We start from the raw sequence: 22948 nt of genomic DNA, 5'->3' as shown, positions 1-22948 counted from the left end.
TTAAATTATTTAATAAAGAGTAATTAAATTATTTGCAACTAATTACATTTAAAACTTTTATAAATACTATGTTACTTAAAAATTAGAGAAAAAAATATTTTTATTAAATTATGTGATCTTAGATTATAAATACTTTAATTTAAAATTTATTTTTAGAATTTGAAAACAGAACAAGCTAGATTACATGATAGAAATCCCTTTGTTTGAGTTTATTAAACTTTAACCACTTTTTTTTCTATTATTTGTATACCAAATATTCGACGTTTTTTTTGTTTATCAAAAAATAATTCTATTCCTTCAGGTTTAAAAAACAACCGATATTTATGGTTTTATCTAGACATTTGTTCAGAATATGCGTCCTTTAAATAGTTTTCTTGCTTGTTGTATGATAGTTTCTTTGAAAATCTTCCAAAGCTTGTTAAAAGATAAGTTTGCGGTTTACAGTTACATAAAATTATCTTTATAATATAAAAATCATATTTTTCTTTAAAAACTACGATCTCGAAAATAAAAACGATTATGAATAATTAGAATTTTATTATTATCTATTGTGATAAAAATAAATAATTAGAATGTTTTTTTTTTCATTATTCATGATTTTTTTTGGTAGTGCCTATTCTGATACATTTTTGCTAAATATACTGAGTTGGTTTTAGAGAGAAAATCATTCTATTGATAAACAAATTTTATATGACGTGATGATAAAACAAAATATTTGAATAAATATTGAAATTATTGAATTGAATAAACTGAAAAAAATTAGATTCCATTGTAATTTTATAGAATGATTAGTTAGATTCTATGAATACGCATAATCATTTCATGTGAAATTTGTACAAAAATTATTCTTGCATTTTTGATTTAAGAAAGATCAAACCAAGAAAACAAAAATAATAGCTGAAAGATTATAAATTTGCTACTAGAAACTAAGCATGGCATAAAAGAAATAAAAATTCTTTTATCTGACACAAAACAGCTAACGTTTTAAGCAGCAAAACATTTTATATGTTATGATAAATACTTATTAATATTGGCACACAAATAGTCTTATTTAAACATTTTAAATTATTTCCAATTATTTGACTAAAAAGAAAAACCTGGATTTACCACTTTTCAGTGACGTTTTATTTTCTTTTATTTATTTCTGCTTAAGCAATGGAACTTGTGGACGTGTTTGATAATATAAAACTTAAAAGCCTAATAAAATAATATTATAATAAAAATTAAGCTAATCATAGTTCAAAATTATTTGATTAAATGTGATGAAAATTCTTTCTTTTATATTTCAATTTTGTTATCATATTTATGTAATATTTTATTAAGAAATTAAATAATAGATTTTTGTCAAATAATGAATTAATAATTAATATGGCATTTTTTCATCATTATTTACAATTATTTTTAATCGATGTATATTTTTAATCTCTACTGGATATAATCTGGAGATTTTTACAAAGAGATTAAAGAGATTCTACCAAGAAATAGATTCTATCTGATATTATTGAATAAAATATTCTTGTCGTGTCCAATGCATTTATAAAGATGAAACTAGTTAACCAAAAAATAATAGCTAAGGAAAAAAATAGCTAACAGTTGATACTAACAAATAGATGTAACATTAAAAAAACAATAAAAGCTCATATTATTAAATACAATAGCCGCTTTTTTAAGCACCAAAACATTTCATATCTCATCATAAATACTTATTATTATCGGTACACAAGTAGTTTTATTTTAATATTCCGAATTGGTTGCTTTATTACTGACAATCCCCTTTTGTTTTATCCATTATATCATCCTCTTAAATGCTCACACTCATGTTTAGAGTCACACCCATTCTAAAAGAGAGTAAACAATCAAGCGAAAGAACTGTAAAACATGTCCATGAGGATTTAAATGACTTATACATTGTTCTCCACGCAGCGTGCATTTAAGTGAGCAAAACTACAGGACTCAAATTAAATGCACGGCTCCCTGAATACAATTTGCGACTCGACTTGTCTGTCTTCCGCAGGGAGAAGATTATGGTGATAAATGATGGCTATGCTCTCTCTCCCTGTCTGTCCATCTTGCCTTGATGCATTATTTCCAGCGCGTCTTTGGCGATGAATAAATGTTTTGGAAATGAACCTCTTTAATTCTACCGCGGTTTTTAAGTGGCTCCAACAGAAAAAGAGAAAGAGAAAAGTGGATATGGGGGATTTAAGGCTCATCATACCGGCTGCTTTTGATTTTGTAGTTTCACATTGAGATTTTTTTTTTATTTCGCTTGTTTGTTTGAGCCATAAACTTTGCAGAAAATGTTAGTTGCTTAAAGTGTCTTTGTTAAATATTTGTTTTAAAAATGGAGAGAAAATAATTTAACTGAGGCATTTTATAGTTGTGATTCTGAGTCTGTACCTTCTATACTAATTTAAGTCCCCCCCCCTCTTCAATTTCAATAAAATCTGATATTTTATTTTAAATGAATAACATTAATATAACTACTGTATTTATTTATATGCATGAATATAATTATAAGGAAAATATTTTTTTTTCTGCAGGATGAATTTATCTTTATTAAATAATAAGGATAATTCAATAATTAGTTTTTGAATTTTTTATTGCTCTTTTTAATCTATTCTATTGTTATGTATTTGGTTATTTCACGTTACAGTTAAAAAAAGTATATCTTACGTATTGAAAATAATTGATTTTAATTTTATTTGGTGTGCACTCTAAGACTCCCTTTTTTATGGTTTGATAAATTTTTAAGAAATAATCACATTCGCAATTTCTAAGAAATTCTTCTAATATAATTTGAGAGCAGTCGTGGCAGGAAATTCCAATCTTCGCGGAATAAAACTTTAGCAAGCTTATATTTCAAGAAAATTATAATTTCTTCGAAATGCAGGTATTTTAATTAATCATGCTTATAGCCAAACATAAGCACATAATTATCATAGTTATATCCAAACATACACACATAATTATCATAGTTATTGCCAAACATACACACATAATTATCATAGTTATTGCCAAACATACACACATAATTATCATAGTTATAGCCAAACATATTCACGTAAGAAAAAAAAAAAAAATTCTGAAATTAAACTGAATTTTAATTAAATATTTATTGATTCTGCTGAATTATTGCTGCCCTATAATTCAAAATTTACAAATCTGAAAACAGCGAAACATGCTTAGAAAGTGAAATACACCCTAAATTGTGTTGTTGAGATCAAATATAATTTTCACAAATTCGTAGTGTTATGGTGCGTGACTAGCATCTAAAACTTCAAGAATTTCTGTCGCAACTTTTACTTATTATTGTTTTACTTCATATTCCGTGACTAATTGCGGATAAAAACAAAAATATATGGTAATAAAAGGCAACGGTTATTGACAGTTACCTTTATTTTAACCTTATTACCAACAGGTTATTGACAGTTAAATCAGATTAACTGTTTAAAAATGTTTCAGCAGAATAATATTCCGTTTTTAAATACGTGTGCTTAAAGGCATATTACAAAGCTTCATATCTATGATTAAAATTTGGATCTAGTCTATTCTAGAGTTAAGGCTATAATAGACAAAAAATATTGAAAGTAAAGCCTAGGCAATGAATACCACACTATGAAAACGGAGAATATCCATTGCTGAGATTCTTAAATAATACATTGAATTGATTTTTAGTAAATGAGTTGATTCATTACAGTAGATTGTTATTAGGTTCTCAAGTGATATCCCGTTATCAGTTTCACATAAAATGCTGCCAATTCATGTTTCATCAAATATTACCTTTTGATATTGTCAAACAATTATCCAAAAAAATTCCATATAAAAATGAATCAATTCATGGCCATTTATTACGAATATTTCCAGAAGAAAAGTTTCTTTATTTTATTAGATATTTGGACAGTTATGTTGGTTATATGGTATTTTGCCATTATGCGTATTGAACCCCCAAAAATATTCAGTTATTTTGTTTCGGTGTTTATTTCTCATATAAAGAAAATGAACCAGAAGCGGCTTGCAATCAAAGGCAACTGAAATTAGAAGTGCAGAAAAATAAATGCAAAAATAAATTACACTCTTATATGTTCTAATATATTTAAAAGAATTTAACATCCCTAATAAAAATTAAAATTAAAGACAGCAGCTGGTATTCTCTATAATAAAGATACACTTTAAAAAAAAAGAAGTTGTTAAAATACATAAAATTCTTTCACATATCTGAAGAAGCATATTACATTTTTTATCTATGTTTTACAAACGTTTGAAACATTTTTTTTTTAATATTTCCATATTGAATTGCTTAGAAATGTAAGAATGTTGAACAAGAAATATTTCTTTGTTTTCAAAATAGTTTCTTTCAAAAACAAAATTGTTCACTATCAATAATCATGTAAATAGTGTTGTATAAGTAACATAATGCATCCAATACGTTTATTATTTTCTTGTTTTTCATTTTTAGCGATTAAAATAATTGAAAAAATATCCTTTTATGATATAGTAAGTTTGTTGCATTCTTGAATAAAAACTGTTTTACGTGGGGCTAATCGCTGATATACCTGAATTCTATCAATTGAGAATATATTCGGAAAGAATTCGGGTTTTCCCAGAAGAAATTATTGCCCAAATCTTCTTTTGGCTACTTTATATCCGTGTTCTTTTCAGTTAAAGAACTAATTACCACTAACTTAAGTTTTGCCAAGGAGTTTCATCATTAACAAATGTTTCATTTAAATATATTAATAATTAAGAAACAATTTAACTTGGTAAGTTTCAATGATTATTTTTAAACTTCTTAATTATTTTCTTAAATTTATCGAACATTCATTATTCTATTATCACTAATAGCTTAGTTAATAGTGTCGTTTTGCATATATTATGAATAGTTTAATTATTCTTAAGGTTAAAAATACAAAGTAAGGAAAAAAGGGAGATATATATAATTAAAAACAAAAAGTTGGAGTTTAGTCGTTTACAGATTTTGTTGTTGTAATAGAGAATTTGCTCTCCTTAATTTTGAACTATGTTTGAAATATTCGTAATTTTAAATCATTTTATTTTTTAATTTTTTAATGCGTTTTTAAAGACACGGCACAAAGAGAATTCCAATAAAAACATCGATAAATAAAGGACTGAACAATAAAAGATTGATTTAGTTCAGTACAAAATAATTATTTTATTACAAATACATAAAGTTTCTCGTTTATTCTTAGAACTCTGTATATTATTACTATGAATTAAGCTAATGTGATTATTACAATCCGTCTTAAGGCTTTCTTTCCTATTCCCGATCCATTTCGAATTGAAAACATTTTTGTTACAGAAATTTTGCAATAACCCTGAAATTTGGGGAAAAAATTTGATAGCTATAAATAAAACTATTTAACACTTTAAAACAATTTTGTGATATCAAAGATATTTTTAACTTTTTTCACTTACATTTAATAAAAAAAATAAGCGGTGGTCCTTCGCGACACCAATATTTTTTAAGTCATTTCATTTGGGTAGTTATAAGCTATTTAAGAAGGCTATGGCTTAAGCAACTAGTATTTGAGGTAGGATTTAAATATATTCAAGTACAGGACAATTTTAAAACTTTTAGTTCCTAAAAACTGATGTCTTGCAAATACTTTCAAACATTGAAAAAATTCCTACAAATGATTATTCTCTTCCACATGTTTGAAATGCTATCTTTCTAATCTTAAAAGCAAAATTTTTAAAGATTTTGAAATTTTGTTAATCATTTTATCAGGAGATATTTTTTATTATCTTAACTTAAAATTAAAATAATTAGATAAACCCTCACAAAATAATGCATTTTTTTAAATGTTGCTTTTTTATTTTTCGATTTCATCAGTTATTAATGGAAAAAAAACAATTAGATATAATTTTGTTACCTAAAAGACAAAAATGTAAACAATGATAAAGAAATAAATCATTTTAAATAGTCATTTTATAAATTAATTTTCAAGGATGGTTTTTCTGCTGTAAGATCCTTAATTTTAAAATCATCATCTCATATTAATAAATTTCAAAGAAATAAAACTGTTACAAACTCATAATTATTGCTTTTGAAAACTGAGTTTCATTCTAATAATAATTTTATTTCTTCCTATATTTCCAAAATGGCGGAATGAAACAAATTAGCAAAATTTAAACATTTAATTTATATTAATATTTATTATAATCAATAATTATTTTACTATGATAAAGAATTTTCCCTGAAGAAAGGAAAGAAATAGAAAATAAATTTTGAGAAATCGTAATTTATAAATTGCTGATCACAGTTTTCACATCCATAATTTAATTGTTAAGAACAAAACAGTGCATACTGATGTTGCATCTAAACTACAAATGTATAGCTAAGTTTAATAATTTTACCACTCATAGCAGTTAAAAAATACTAATATATATAATTTTAATGAGATTTTGGTTCAATCTAATTATATTCAGGACAATAAAGTCTTTAAGATTCCTGCCTAATATAGGTATTTTTAAATATCTTATGATAGATATTAAGTTTATATCTATCATATTTAAAAATCTAAACGTCTTCTCATCCCAAATAAATCCGTATTCGAGTTTATAATATATGCAGCTATAAATATTATCATTTATTTTTAAAAAACACTTGCAATGCTTGTAATATTAGTGCTTATAATTATGTATTATAATATGATGAAGTATTTTGTTCCTTATTGTTTGTAATATAACAGTTAGCCTGGATTTCAAAGTATTAATTTTCAATTATAATGTCATTAAGATAATTTAAATTCCATTCTTGTGATTAGCGATTTTTTTTCTTTCATGCAAAATGTTTGTGACAAGAAATTTTATTGAGCTAATTTGTTATTTAACGTTAAACGATTGTGCTTCAAGGCAAATGCATCATATCATTATCATTTAATTGCATTTATATCATTCCGTTTAAATGCATAGTAGCTTTTCACATTTGAAGAGTTGTACGAATTGCTTAATCCTAAGTACTGTCGCAATAGTTTCAATTAGGATATACAAAAAATTGAAATGAGACCAAATTATAGGCTTAATAAATGTGCTTTTTTCTTTTCTTTCTAAATTTAAAACTGTTTGTCATTCAAGACTGTAACCGATGTTTAAACCTACCATGATAGGCCAATTGATCATTTTCAACTGTATTTATAAATTAACAATCAGCTTATAGTGCACGTTCTGTGAAGAAGACAAAAATTTAAACATCGCTTAAAGTTAAATGTATCTGAATTATTTTAATTATAGGATTAGTTTCGTAGGATAATTAATGATTAATAATAAATGCTAAATTGATTTCTGTTCATTAAAATATATTAAATAATGATGAAAAATGAAAAGTGGCTCGTTTTCCGTAAATATAAGAAAATTTTGAGGAGAATCGAAATCAATATATATAGAAAGAGAAAGAAAAAAATTTCGTACAGTTGAATAATTCAAAACATTTAATAACGTTAATAGACATATTTAATACGTTAATTAAATTCTATTCCATTAATGTCACAAATTATAGAATCATCTTATACTATCTGGAACTTTAGCTAGACTCTTATAGAATTATTCCACTTCTGTTCCATGACATTTTTTTTAATTAAGCTATACCTACTATTGAAAATTTCTTTCATTCAATAAAAAAGAGAGAGAGAAATTTTGGTTGATAAAGTTGAAGAATTCTAAACATTGAGAATCGAAGATATATTTAATAATGATAATTAAATTCGATTCCATTAATGTAATAAATTGTAGAATCATCTTATATTTTTTGGAACTTTAGCTAGACACTTATAGAATTATTTCATTTTGGTTCCATGAATTTTTTTTAACTAAGCTATATCTACTATTGAAAATTTTCTTGATCTAATGAATTTTAAAGAAGATTTCAATAGTATTTTGTTGTTTAATCTTTATTAAGATTCAATTGATCCTATTCCATTTATGTGTGATTTTGAAACAAAATATATAGTTAATGGCATATATTATAGAATCATTTTATGGTATTTGGAACTTTAGCTAAAAACGTACTGAATTATTTCAGCTCTGCTCTATGGCATTTTTTAAAAAATTGATATATCTGCTATTGAAAATTTCCTTGATCAAATTTGATTTTAATGAAGATTTCAATGTCATTTAATCTTTATTAAGATTCAATTGATCCTATTCCTTTTGGTTTTGATTTTGGAACAAAAATTAAATTTATGGCAAATGCATTCTAAGCAAATGACTATCAAAATAATTTTATCTATTACCCTCCTAGATAAAGAGAGAATATTAGATGATTCCAAGTGAAATTTAATCTACTGAAATGCACATACCAGAGATTACGGAATTTTCTTATTCTCTCTAGAACATTAGTAAGCGGGGTTTTTTTTGACATTTGATCCATGATATTTTTTCTCTAATTAATATATATTTACTTTAAGATAAATTGAATTCTTCGTGAAGAAAATTAATCTTAATGACGAATTAAATGATTTAGTCATAGAATTTCTATTGTTATCTTTTAAAATATTTCTATTATATCCACTTTTTTAAACAAATGAATCAAACCCAACTGTAAAACAAATATATTCAAAAATGAAAATCACTGGCCTGACTACTTCTTTCTAAATACAGAGTGGGATAAGACCAAAGATACTTTTCAATGAGTGCAAGTCTGATGATTGTGGGCCCTTATTGCCACATCCCGCATTAGTGTGTTTTTAAATTTTGGTTGAAGCATTTGCTTCGGGGAACAAAGCGGCGGCATTTCGACTGTTCTCCAAAAAAATTATCTCCAACCCGTACAAAGGCGTGTGCTCTCGGTGGTGGTTGTGTCGCGATTATCGGAAGCTAGCAGAAAATACATAACCGCGTCTGGCATTTTTTCCAACTGGACATTCCTCTTGCCAATAATCAGTCAGTTATCTCTTTCATTTCCGTACGTTACCTGCAAGACCGAAGGCGCCTTACCTAGGCAATGACATAAGCCCTGAAGCAACCTTCTATCTTATTGCCGTGTGGCACCGGCAGTTAAAAGAGAGAAAGGGAGGGGTACTGTAATCAAATGGCAGACTTCGGGCGCCAACACGCTTTCGGTAAAAAGTGCATCATCTGCTACAAGTGGATCTTTCTTACCTGGCAAGGGATGGTTAAGATGGATGGGTGTCCATCAATGCTGTTGCTGAGTTTTTTTTAAAGTTATTGTTTTGTTGGTTCTCAGAAGATAACTGCTTTTTCCAGTGGAGATTAAGTGAACAGTTCTTGTTATCACTCACTTCTAAAAAAAAGTGGTTAAATGATCGTGTCCAACTGCTTTGTTGTATCGCCTAACTTAACAGTAACTTAAGCGAAATTTAATGGATGTTACTTTTTCAGAGATATTCATTAATATAAAACAGATGATGTTTTAAACGCTTGAATTAAATTGATGAATAGAATAGGCGGATGCTAAATTGGTTCATAACAGTTATAAAAAAATCCTGAATGGAGTCATTTTATTTTGCTGTAAGGATTCAAATTTAAAGATGTTCATTAAACACGACATCACCTATGTTTTCATTAATAATGGTAAATTAATTTCGTTTCCTTCTTTTAGATTATATAAAATTTAATACAATTCTAGGTAGATTTTAAGTGAAAAAAAAGCATCTTTTACTTCAATGGAAACTCTTATTAATTAGGAGTTGTTAATATCACTAAATGCTGATACTGATGTTTTTGTAATTTTTTTAAAAGCTTTAATCTCAATCTTTCCGGACTATATTTCCTTTTCCTTTCAGAAAAACTCTTATTAAAGTCTTGAAAAGTTTGCAAAGTAAAGTATAGTTCCGATTATTTTGTTTCATTGTTTAATGATAATTAAAATTTATTCAAGGAATTTTGTAAGAAATATTTATAAAATTAAAATTGGAAAATTTGCTGTTGAGATTTGAACAGAATTATTTGTTTAGAAAATTTTGTCATGTATATTTTTAAGTAATTATATTTATTTAAGATTTCTTTTTACTTTGTGTGGATGATTTAAAATGATGGATTTTATTTTGAAAATGTATGTTGTTTTTCTTACACTTTAAAAGTAGTCTAAATTGGTTTGCGCCTTTAAAATAATAATTTTCATGATATTTTTTTTAATAAAATACATTAAAAATACAGGAGGATTTTTTTCCATACGGCGAAAAGAGAAATTTAGAGTGAAATTTGCAATCTTTCATTTTTACTGCAAAATGGGACGCTTTAATTACTTCAGAATCTACGTTTTTAATAACATGGCAACTAATACTTTTAAAGATCTTCTCACAGTAAATATTTAGAAATGTAAAGGAATATAATAAATCTGTTGAAAAATATCTTTCATCTTGCTGTAATCGGTGGGAATCTCTTCTATTTATAGATTGTAAAAGATTAATGTGCAATAAAATTGAACTGAATTGGTGAAATAAATAATTTTATTTTCGATCTTTTTATCTGTTTTTGGAACTATCGAGTTGAACGTAACTGAACAAAAGCGAAGCATTATAATTATTCCAAACACAAGTTTAATTAAATGAGATATATATTTATAAATATAAAAATACATTTAGGAGGAAATTTCTGTTTTTCGTCTGGTTTTTTTCTTTCTTTCTTTTCTTTTCTTTTTTTAATAAATCAAAACTTTTTCCATTAGATATGAATGCGAGTAGATTTGCTTTTTTTTAAAGAAATGTTTCTCATAAATATAATTGCTTATTTGCATTTAAAATTTTCCATTCATCTATTCATCATTATCATTTCATACAATATTATTCGTTCCCTCTTTTGAAATTATGAAAACAATAATTAATTCAACGATTGCTTAGTTTGTGCTTTCAACAAATTCGTAGCTTAAGGTTATATGTGATTCTCTGATAAAGATCAACCTTGAATCCAAAATAAATTGTTTCCTTGAATATAAATTTAAATTTAATTTTTTCAACAACATGAAATTAATATTAATGCCTGAAAAGAGGCCACTTAAGGAAATAATACGAATTTATCTTGATAACAAGTAGATTAAATTAATTATTTCTTAATGGATGAACAGTTTTACTTAGAATTACTCACCTAATTCATTAGATTTTCTTTTAGAAATAATTAAAACATTCTGTTTTGTGACAAATGATTTTAAAAATAAGTGAATTAATTCTTGTCTTAATTCTATTAAAATATTTTCACTAAAATTTTTTTTAACTAATTCTAGTACTTTATTATAAGTCAAATATAATTTATTAATTTTCTGTGAAACTCATAACATTGTCATATTTTCTTAAAAGAGAGAGAAATAAATTTGGTCAATATTTATTTATTGATAAATATTTGGAATACCTTTTTATGTTTCATTTTATATTTTTATTCGGAAATTTAGGAAATTAATAAATATTTAGAAAACCATCGAAAATTTTCATCTTTAAATATTGCTTTTACTATAACAGATTAAGAGATAGCAATGTCAAATATTTTTTTAATATTACAAAATTTATATTTAAAATAGCTCATGTGGTAGAATTATAACTTTACATATTAAAAATAAAATATTTTGTATTTTTAGTACGTGCTTTTTTTTATATTGAAATTAAAAAAATGTTTAAGCATCTTTATTGCTATTGCAATTAATTATTAAATTAGAGCAGCTTAGAAAAATATATTGAAATGCTTATTGTTTTTGGTAAAATTGTATTGGTTTAATCCTACTTAAATTGCTTTGATGATCAAGCTTAAGTATTTTTAAATGTAGATTCATTCGATCATTTTTCACCTATTAATTTCGCATCTTTTGCCCAATGTTGGTGGATCTAGGTATAATAAGGTATGATATTCTTTAAATGTCCGACAATCAACCTAAATTTAATTTTCTTAAAATTAAATTTAAATTTCTTAAAACTTTTCATAAATTAATGATTTTTATAGTTATAAATTAACATAAAATGCAAAGAAAAAGCACAGTTATGAAATAAATGGTTAATTTTTTTCAAGAATTTGTATTGATTATCATCTAATTTTAAATTATGCCATCACTTAAATTATTCATTGTATCCTTATTAAGCATGTTTGCGATAAAAACTGTTTTTTAGCTTTCTATAAAGTTGTTAGTTATGATTAGCTAAGCATGGATTTAAGCATTTATCATTGCGAAATTAAATTTTATAATATACTTAATTTTCATTGTTGTGCATTCAATGAGCGCGCATATTCTTAAGCAACTAATTCTATATTCTAAGTCTCCAATTAGATTACTACCGTCTTATTATATTTATATTTTTTTTAAAGTAGAAACTATACAAAATCTTCATCGCCACTATTATTGAACAATGCAGAAAAATAAAAAAAATGAAATGATTTTTTCGTAAAACATATTGCTTTGAGTTACAACTTATATAAAATTTCATCTGAATTGTTCAATAGTAATAAATCTCAATTGAAATAAAAGGTCACTGATTTTCAGTTGACTCATTGATTTTATTTATTGCTTTGAATCAAAAGCATTTAGAAAATGTACCTAAATATTACAGGATTTATAAAAATATTTATCGCCGTACTGGCTGTCTATTTTCGGTTTCGAAAAACTCCGTGTCTTTACGAATGAGCCAGTATTTTTTAATTTAACCAAAATAAGTGAGAGCTAAGTGATAACATAGAACAACATATGAAACATTCTATACTTTCGAATTAAAACAATATAGTGTAATACAAATACTTAATGGAAATCAACATAAAAGAGCATAGCTAAAAAAAAAAAAAGCGCTTAACAAACACCTGTAAAGTGATCTTCTTACTCAACGCATCAATCACCTCTCTTTGGAACAAAATTTTCGAAAATGATTGGCGCGGTATTCTAATGCAAATAATATTTTATTTACTACAAATATACCTTGAAGATATATATTAGAGAAAAAAGATTTTTGCAACTGTCCAATTAGAATAAAGGGACTCGTTTATAATTATTTCTGAAAAGACTTCTGTATCTACTTCGAAATTCTTCATCAACTTCTCTGTGGCTTTTTATTTCTTTTAGTTCGCGGCATTTCAGACAGATTCTCAATAGATAACCCGCCGCTGGTTATTTTATCTATACTTGCGTAATTTGACAGCTCTTACCAATCGGAGAATCCCATAGCACTTATAGAGCTTACCCGCGATCGTAAAAATTCTTATCCCGCAAGATGGCAGAAAATAATTTTGCTTCGTATCGCTGCGTGTTATTTTCATCATCATCATCATCTCATCTGCCTCATTGAGAATGTACGACATGACGCTTATCTCTTCAAAAGTCTCCATGCATCAATGAGTTCGTCAATGTTTTCTTCGTTTCAACAATTGCCTCCAGACACAGCCGAGACTTAGAACAGACATCGAGACATGCGGGCACAGTAGCTCTCCAAACCAAGTTATTACCATTTCATTAGGATTTTTATAGTTGTATCTTCCTGATGAGGTAGATTGGCAACATCATTTGGGTCTTGGCATTTCTGTATGCTCTGGCTATTAAGTCTCAGCTGGTAAATGATATCTGTTTCTTATTCACCTTTTGCTAGCCTCGAGACTGCATAAATTGCTGATAGTCTAGCGAAGTTGTCAATCAAGCACCTATATTACGTAGCTGTTGGATGACTCGAAATCATCAATCGATTTCGTAAATGCTCTGTAATTCTAGCAAAACAATGTAATTTTTCGAAAAAGTACTAATCTTGTTCACCTGATGAAATGGTAGATATGTATAATTTGTGCTAATAGCTCAGCAATTAAGCAAGTTGGGAACTGGATCTCACGATACTTGGCAAAGTGCCTAAGCGTAGTTAAGGTTCAAAACAAATTATTGCGCAAACATATTATTTATGAGCATTTTGGTACTGTAATCTCAAATTGCCATAGTAAATTTTAATATAAGATTTGATAATGGACTAGAATTTTGCAAGGGAACTTTTAGTTCTCTTAATGAATGGCAGGCTATGTGGAATGGAGGATAGGAATAGTGGGGCCGTTGAATTTCGTGAACATTGTAGCTATCAAAATGGAATTGTGAGAATCCCTTGAATCTAAAATTATTTTGTGAGAAGTGAAACACCTGCCTGCAATTTTATCTTTTAACTTGTAACCTGTTTAACTATTTAACCATTTAACCTGTTTGTAAATTTTTAGTCTTACTTGGGAAACATTTCTGTATCTAAATTCAACAAAATTCTTACAAAAAATTATACGATAAAAGCGCCGCAGGAATATAAAAAAGAAACCGCTAAACGCTTTTGTAAATGTAAATAATTTATATCCCTAATTTACAAGATTTTAGCTGGTTTTGTTCATGAATATGTGATTTTTACAACATTTGATAACGATGATGTTTCTATATGAAATGATTCATTTCAATTCTATTTTAAAAAATGTGTGAAATGGTAAAATCACAGTAATTGAATACGCAAATATTGTTCAAACCAAATCTTTATTAATTTTAGAAATAAACAAAGATGAGAATCAGGCAGCAAGATAACCTTATTTTCCACAATGAGAATACATAATATTTTAGGCTTATCTGAAAAATATAAATTGAACTACAGAAAAGTTCCATAAATGAAAATAAGATAATAAATTTTAATTTCATTTCTAATTTCAGTAAGAAGTCTCAAACGTATACAAATTGCTTGTGAAATAAAGTTAATTCTTTCAGCGACCCAATATTTTATTAGAGATCATACCCTTTAAAATAATTTTTATCATCATGTGATTTGTGGTTTACGATAATAGTATAATATTGACAAGTATTCATAATTTACATTAGAAACCATAGACAAAATTTCTATCAGATGACTTAACATAATTATTGTATTAAGGATCGATTCGTGTTTGTTTGTGCAAAAAATTTAAAAAGTCTCACTTTAGCATCATTTTATAACTAATTATTTTATTTAATGATATATTTTGTGCAAGAGATCTGTGTATTTTAAAATTCCCAACGAAAATTCATACATAATACACAGATTCATACATATTTTGCAATTTTGGAAACGAAATTTATCAAATGATTGTTGGTACTAGCTACGCGCTGAATCGAATCATATTTGTTTCTAGTAATGTGAAACAATATAAATTGTAAAAGGTATACATTTTACAACATTTTTTTCTTTCAAAAATCTTTGAAAATGTTCCACAGTCACCCAATTTAACAGAAATCCCCCCCCCCCAGAAATCGTAACTTATTCTATAGCTATCTCGTCTTGAGAATTGCGATCCTAGAAGTGTCTTTCAAATAGTTTTACCCAACGATCGATACAACGCTAGCTAGCTGCAAGAAATCACGAAATAAAAATGCATTTCCACATTTTTACGACAATCTTAGAAATAATATAGCAACACACATAAGAAAAACCGAGCATTCCAAATATAAGGAAAAGACCTTACCACGTAGACTATTTGCAAATATCAATCCATCCCAAAACAGTCAGGAGCAGGGAATACGATTCGAAATGTAAGAGTGTTTCCCAAAATGGATCTTTCAAATATTTATCCTAACTACATTCCATATGATCACATAGCCATCAAATGCCCGTTTCGGTGCAGTCATTACGTCATAGCCAAAAGGCAGATTTCTATGGCCTGAATTCACTTTGTTATATGTCCTACAACAATGCCGATGCAAGGAATTTTATGGATCAACGTTATTACTTGTTTGCCACGGTTCTTCAATGTTTTCGTGCTTCAATTTCTGCAAACCATTGGTGGAAATATTGCTCGATTATGTGAAGTTTCAATCCATTTTTGAACAAAAAATAGAATTTTAGATACGTTTGCTATCTTTTAGTCGTTACGGAAGAAATTTATAAAATAAAAAAATATGTTGCCATAATTTATCAGGAAGTTGCTCTTTTGGTACAAATCCAAACTTTAAAGTTTCTGTAAGTATTTATTGTTATTTCATCGGTAAAATAGGACTTCAAAAGATTTTCGAAGCAATTTTCATAAAATAAATAAATAAATAAATGAAATTCAGCTATTTAGAACCATAAAGATTGTCTTTTTTCGAAAAATATTTTTACATTTTGCTGCAATTTATTCTGATAAAAGTAGAACAAATTTATATATATATATTCAAATGAATCTATTTAATATGTGACATTTAGAAAATTAAACTTTATTTTGTATAAAAGGAAATGAATTGGGAAAAAATCTTTATGTTTTAATAACATATGTAAAAATATGCACTGAAAACGGATATAAAGCATATGTTTATGCAACAAGTTTTTTAAAACGCATTCCTAATTCTATCGTGAGTATGAAAACTAGCTCTCAAAAAATAATATCGTTTTAATAAATACAAATTTAAAAGGTTATTTAATCTTTCTCATTTATAGTTAGTCTTTTTTCATAAAGATGTATGTTTGACATATTCATTATATACAGGGTGTTTATTAATAATTGGTCCCAATAACTAATTTCTGAAAATTTGAGATGCACATTGTTTGATTTAATAAATTTATCAATTAGTCAATCAATTTACTTCTAAAAAAATTACTAAATTTAAATTTTTATATATTTTAGCTATACTGATAATCAAATTCAGCGAAATACTCTAGATAATTTTGACAGTTTATCGATCAGATAAGTTTCAACACGCATTTCAGTAGTATGCATTTTGAAACTTGTTCGCATTCCAGTATTTCCTGCATTCAGCGCTTGCATGCATTATAAGTCGCAGAATATTGGAACTTTTTTTAAAATGTTTCTATCTCAAAAATATTTTACTAAATATGGTTATTTTAAATGGATTACTGTCTTAATATTTAGACTTAGTAAATTTTTCGAAAGTCCGTTATTTCATGTAGTATAAAAATAATTTTTTACATCAATTGGAACATTTTTTTGAAATGGAAATATATCCTCTCTGAAATATTTTAGAAACTAAGCACTGAATTATTACAATGGAATCTGTATTAAAATACAATTGACAAAATGCTTCATACTTAGGTATGAGTGGTTATTAAAATACAACATTAAATTGCATTTAAGAGCTTTAAACGTCACATGAAAATAGTGCACGTGGGGAAAAAAAGGAAACTGGTTTGAAATGTTTCTTTTTTTTTCTTTCTTTCTTTCTTTTTTTTTTTTTTTTTGTAATTTACTTTCATACAATAAAGGTACATAATACATCAAACTTCATTAAAAATTGGTTGAATAGATACTCTGTCATGATTAGAAATGAATACTTGCTTATTATTGATTTTTGTGATTAAAACAATATTCAGCTTAAGTTCCTAAAATTAATAATTTAATTTCAAGCCCGAAAAAAAATTCTTTTAACAGAGGTCCATGGAACTTGATTAGGGCTACTTAGAAATATAAAAACTCACGTTTTTATGGCCAAAAAATATAAAAAATAATGGGCAGCAGTAAATGTATCCATCCACGTTTTCCTCGTACATGGATTCTTCAATTGCTAGACTAAGACAAATAACGACCAGTTTCCAATGTATGATATAAAAAGAAGCAGCGACTGTAGTAAAAACCAATTAAATGCCATAACTTTATATTCACATGTAATAGTCCAATTACATGCTTCATTACCAAACTATCTACCTTTTATGTAAAAAGCCCACCTATTAGTAATGTATCTTGCGACACTTAAAATAGAGTTATAAAAAGTTCAAATCTAGTCCCATAAAATCGCTTGGAACAAAGGAAGCTTGTGCAGAATGGTCTGAAATGCAGTAATACGCGACCGAAATCTTTATTTGTTTTTTTGATTGCGTTTTATTGGGATTTTGATTGCCAATTTTTTTTATTGCTACCGACTATTAATTAGGATATATATTTATGTATTTCTTGTTACTAAAGATTGCAACTTTTTTTGGAAAAGCGTAGCGTATATTTTATGTTGTAATAGAGAACAATCAATGTGATAATTGATCACATGATAATCAATAAAATATTCTGGATTGTATTGCATCGAAATACACGTTACTTTGGTTATTTGAAATTGATTATTTTGTATCTACATTAAAAAAATGTGAATTTTTAAGGACGCTAATATTAAATATGATATAATTTCATATATGTGTTTTCATAATATTTTACTATAGATTACAGAAGTAAGTTAACAAGGATATTTTCATATGTTTTTGTATGAGAAATTTTTATAATTTCATTTTTACTTGGACTTATTTTCAACTCAATTTTTGCTGATGAATATGTTTCGATTCATATTCAAAGATATTACATGAAGATTCTAAAAGTTTAAAAATAAAAGTGGAATAAAAAATTAAAATAATGGAAATATTGTAAAAAAGCAATAACATTTTTTTTATATAATTTGCTAAGTATCATCCGGGATTTCATTTTATATATATACATAATTCGGCCGATTATAAGTTTTTGCATGAATCAAATTTAATGAAAACAATATAAAATATACTGTTTTTGTCATATAAATTGCAATTTTTATCAAGACAAAAAGAAACACCTCCTATTAGTTAATATTTGATTATCCTAATGATTTTTTAAATAAATTTACGAAAATAATTTTCAGTATTTTGTGATATCCTTTGAAAGAATTAAAAAAAAATCTTCTCTATCATCTTATTTCTGTGATTGCATTCCTACATTTCTATGAAAAATCCACATTAAATATTCTAATAAAATGTATCAATAAATGTTTAAATAATAAAAATCTAAATAATTTTTTTCTCTGATTGTTAAATTTAATCCTGTAACCCTCCGATTACTTCTGTGTATGGTGAAACTAGAGGAAATAATTATAAAAATTATGTATATGTTCTTGAGTTAATATATACTTTGTGGTTAAAACAGACAATCTATCTCAATTCGATCGTTGTGTTTAAAACGAAGTAACGATTTTAATTTAATCATAGTATTTAAAATGAAGTAAGCATCTTAAGAATCAGAAATATTTTAAAGATAAAAATGTTTATGTATTTCAATTTCTATATGAGAATTTAGATTCAAAATAAATCAACTACTTTAAAACTTCTGTTTTATAGCATATCATCCTTGATTCCATCGTTTTATTGATATTACAAATAGAATGCTTGTTTATTTAACACTTGAAAGCTGAAATTTTTATTGATTTCTAAAGATCTCATCTATCATTTTAGCCATATTGACAAACTTTAAACAGTAATAAAGCGAAGACTGTATCTGTTTAGCATTTTATTTATCAATTTAGTTATACAATTAATTATACAGTTTTAAATATGCAGTTTATTGTAATATCAATTAATACTACATATCGAAGACATTGATTTCGCATTGTTATGAGAGTTGAAATCTTTCATTGGATCATTAAAACTTTTTTTGTCAATTTATCCACGTAGTCTTAAGTGAAACTATATTATAGTTAGATAAAACGTTTCAGTCCTTCATTCAATGCACGTCACTTAATACTCAACGCTAACTAATGACTTAAAATCTTATCTTTTTAAACACTCTTCTGAATTTACTGTTTTCAAAGGTAATTATTTTAAAAATAGAATACATGCTCATTTTGAACTTAAAGAAAGAAATCTTAATTGATTTCAACAAAACTTTCTTTTTCAATTTAGTCACATAGTCTTAATAAAAACTACAATAAAATTAAAAACATTTCTGTCCTTCATTAAATACATAGCACTTAGTATTTAAAGCTAGATAATCACCTTAAAAGAACTATCTCGCTGTAAAAGCTTTGTTGATTCCATTGTTTTCCAACGAAATAGTTTCAAAAATAGAATTCATGTTTATTTTAAACTTGATAACTGAAATCTTCATTGATTCACCTAAACTTTGTCTTAATTGAAGCTGTAATAAAACTAAAAACCATTTCTGTTCTTCGGGTTATATATACCACTTGGTATTCAAAGCGAACTGACTGCCTTGTAACTTCGATCTTATGGTAACAACTTTTCTTATTTTATTGTTTTCTAAGGAAATGATTTAAAAATAAAGTTTGAACATAAACTAACTCAATTAAAAATTAAGTTCAAAGTTGAAAGTTAAAATCTGCATTGTTTTCCAAAGCATATCATCTGCTTTTTTATTTATGCAATTTTTATTTTTCTTTATAGGAGACAAACGGCTGAAGAACGAGAAGCTGAAAGGCAAGCAGCAAATAGGCTTATGATGTCTCTTCAAGCGGAAGTGGTGTCTAAATCGATTTACGACCAGACCAGGGATCCCTTGTGCATCAGCAACGCATCATTACATGCGTTACAGACTCTACAACCATGGGCGACTGAAAGCGCTGCAGCGGCCCATGCAGCAGCCGCGGCGGCGGCAGGGCACCACCAGTCCGGGGTGGACAGACCTTCTTTTCTGGGACCACCACATTCCTTATCCTCACCTATATGCTGAGTCAAAAGACAATATATGAAAGATTGTGATCTCTCGCCAGGCCCAAAATGGCACTGGTCTTATTTGTCCCAATTTCAGCAATAATAATAGACTGATGACAACATTAGTAGACTTTTGAAACTGATACAGAGAGAAGTGCAAAGTAAAAAGTTGATAAATAGCAATAAATGCTGTGAATATTGAAATATAATTCCTATTTAAAGATTATTATGAGAAGATTAATGTATCAAGGTTTAAAAGTGCATAATTATTTTTTATTAGTAAATTGATTTTAGATTTTTAGTAATTATTTTTAAATCAGATAAATAGTTGAATTTTTTTTTGTACGTAAAAAAGCTGAAATTTAATTTTTTTATATTAATTCATTTCTTTTTTGTTTCATAATATAATAATAATAATAATTAATTATTTTTAATATTTAAAATCAAAATATTAGGAATCATTTGATTAAGCCCAAAGGAAATTTATTGATTTAACTTAAATTACCATTGCATATTTGTCAGTATGAAACTGATGATATCTGCAATAGAATTAATTCAAGCGGCTTCGCAGTTCTGTGATAGATGCAACGTTCGAATATTATTTGATAGCTAATTGCACGTTATCTATCTTAAGCTGTGATGTCGAATTTTTTTCCTTCTGTAAAATATTAAATATGTTTCAAAATTCAGCTGGAGTAATGAATTGATTCTGTTTCTACTTATGCAGTATTTGATTGCGTTATTTTATTTACTAAAAAATAAATGCATGCTGTAACTTTATTTAGATTAAAAAGTGAGGATTTGTCATAAATTTCTCAGCTGTATCGAAAAGCTGATGGAGTAATGCCAAAATAAAGAATAAGTTTTTGTTTTATCTGTTTAAATACATTTAATTAATATATAAGAGGCAGTTTGTCCAAAATATGCATAGTTATTAAACTTTAACAAATAAATGATTCATTGTTTCGCACAATTGATGAAATAAATAATTTAGAGATAATGATTAGTTTTGATTTTCAAAATTTAAATGCAAAATGTGATAACATTAGTGCAGCTAAAATGTCTAAATCATGTTGAAATTTCTTTGAAATAAAGTCGCATTTGTTATAACAAAAGTTTGGAATAATATTTTAAATTTTATCGGAATTACAGAGATTCAAGGAACGTTTGTAATAGAAAGCATTAATTCGCTTATTTAAAAAAAAAGAGCTCAAACAACAGAAGACATTAGAAATAATATTAAATTACTAAAAAATAATTACTATTATGATAAAATTAATAACAATAAGGATAATGGAGTCAAATGGACCATCATCACAATAACATGCAAAATGTCAATGCACGTACCATCTAAAGCATATTACGTTAATCTGGATATGACATCACATCCTTTAATCTCTTGCACAATGTGCAATACATTTCAAAATTAAACATTTCATACATTTCAATTTCAAACTGCGCATTTGACACGTATCACGTGAGCATAAATTGGCTCTATTCTACTCCTTTCTTCCTTTTAAAAAATAATCTTTTATCAAAAATATTGCATTGCTTAACATCGGAAAACAGATTTAAACATTTTCTACTACATATTCGCTGCATAAGGAGTTTGTGGAGTCAACTCAATACAAAATTTTATTTGATTTTTTCTTTTCTTTGGATTCTGTTTTCTTATTTATATATTGCTCTACGAAAAGTATTTATATTTATAAGATTAAAACAACTCTTAGAAAGAAAATTCACAAGGTTTAGCTCTTATTTTTGCATTTTGAATCGCAAAATACTGAATGATTTTTGGTTCTAAATAATAGCTGTGAAAATTTTAAATGTTTATATTGAAGGTTTATTATTTATTATATATACATAAATGCATTATTTTGAATAACAGTTTTTAAGTGCTCTTTAGAATTCGAATGATTTTTAATAGAATGGGAATCTAAAAATGCCTTCACTTATTTCCTGCTCCTATTCAGGATACTAGATTGTACAGTACTAATAAAACTTTGCACATTGTGAACCGTTTTTTTTTCTTTAATGCCATTGTAATTATGTTTCTATAACTTTTGTTTAATATTAAAATAAATACTTATTAGAAAAGTGAATGAAATTATTATGTGTGTACTTACTTCATAAATAAGTTTTATAACAAAAACATCACACGAAAAAAAACCCTCTCTATCAACTCTGACTATTCAATTAGACATTGTAGGCAATGGTACTAGGACATTTCTAAGTAAATACCCGATTTAAAAGTCCTAAATGTAATAATTTTTTATTCAAAATCTATTGAAATATTTGAGTAGAATTTAGCTACAAGGTAAAGTTAAAGCTTTATTTAAAATTACAATGAAATATGTAAATTTTTTTAAAAATATCTTTCCTTTATAAAAGGCATAAGAACATTTATGATTGGTTACGCAGTTCTTTCGAATATTGAATTCATAATTTAAAAAATTATGCATCATCACTAAAAGCAATATATAATCATTTTAGTTTTAGTATACCATCATTCAAATCATGAAGCAGAAAATTATAATTTTATTTTTCATTATTATCATATAAGAAGAAAGGAAATGACCTAAAGGAAATGACTATGGTTCCTTCTAATTTTAGATGATAATACGTTTATAGAATAT

The 22948-nt window shown here is 26.5% G+C and overlaps 1 protein-coding gene across 1 annotated transcript in view; it reads left to right on the top strand.

Annotated features, from left to right (window-relative positions):
• Positions 1 to 22345, top strand: part of LOC129967149 (T-cell leukemia homeobox protein 1-like) — a 61234-nt gene extending 38889 nt beyond the window's left edge. Inside the window, exon 3 of the mRNA XM_056081842.1 lies at positions 20046 to 22345. Coding sequence (XP_055937817.1) covers positions 20046 to 20331 — 286 coding nt within the window. The 3' untranslated portion in view covers positions 20332 to 22345. The remainder of the gene's footprint in view (positions 1 to 20045) is intronic.
• Positions 22346 to 22948: the final 603 nt, after the last annotated feature.

The sequence above is a fragment of the Argiope bruennichi genome, chromosome 4 (assembly GCF_947563725.1).
Source record: "Argiope bruennichi chromosome 4, qqArgBrue1.1, whole genome shotgun sequence".
Classification (NCBI taxonomy): domain Eukaryota; kingdom Metazoa; phylum Arthropoda; class Arachnida; order Araneae; family Araneidae; genus Argiope; species Argiope bruennichi.
This window is presented reverse-complemented; position numbering and strand designations above follow the sequence as displayed.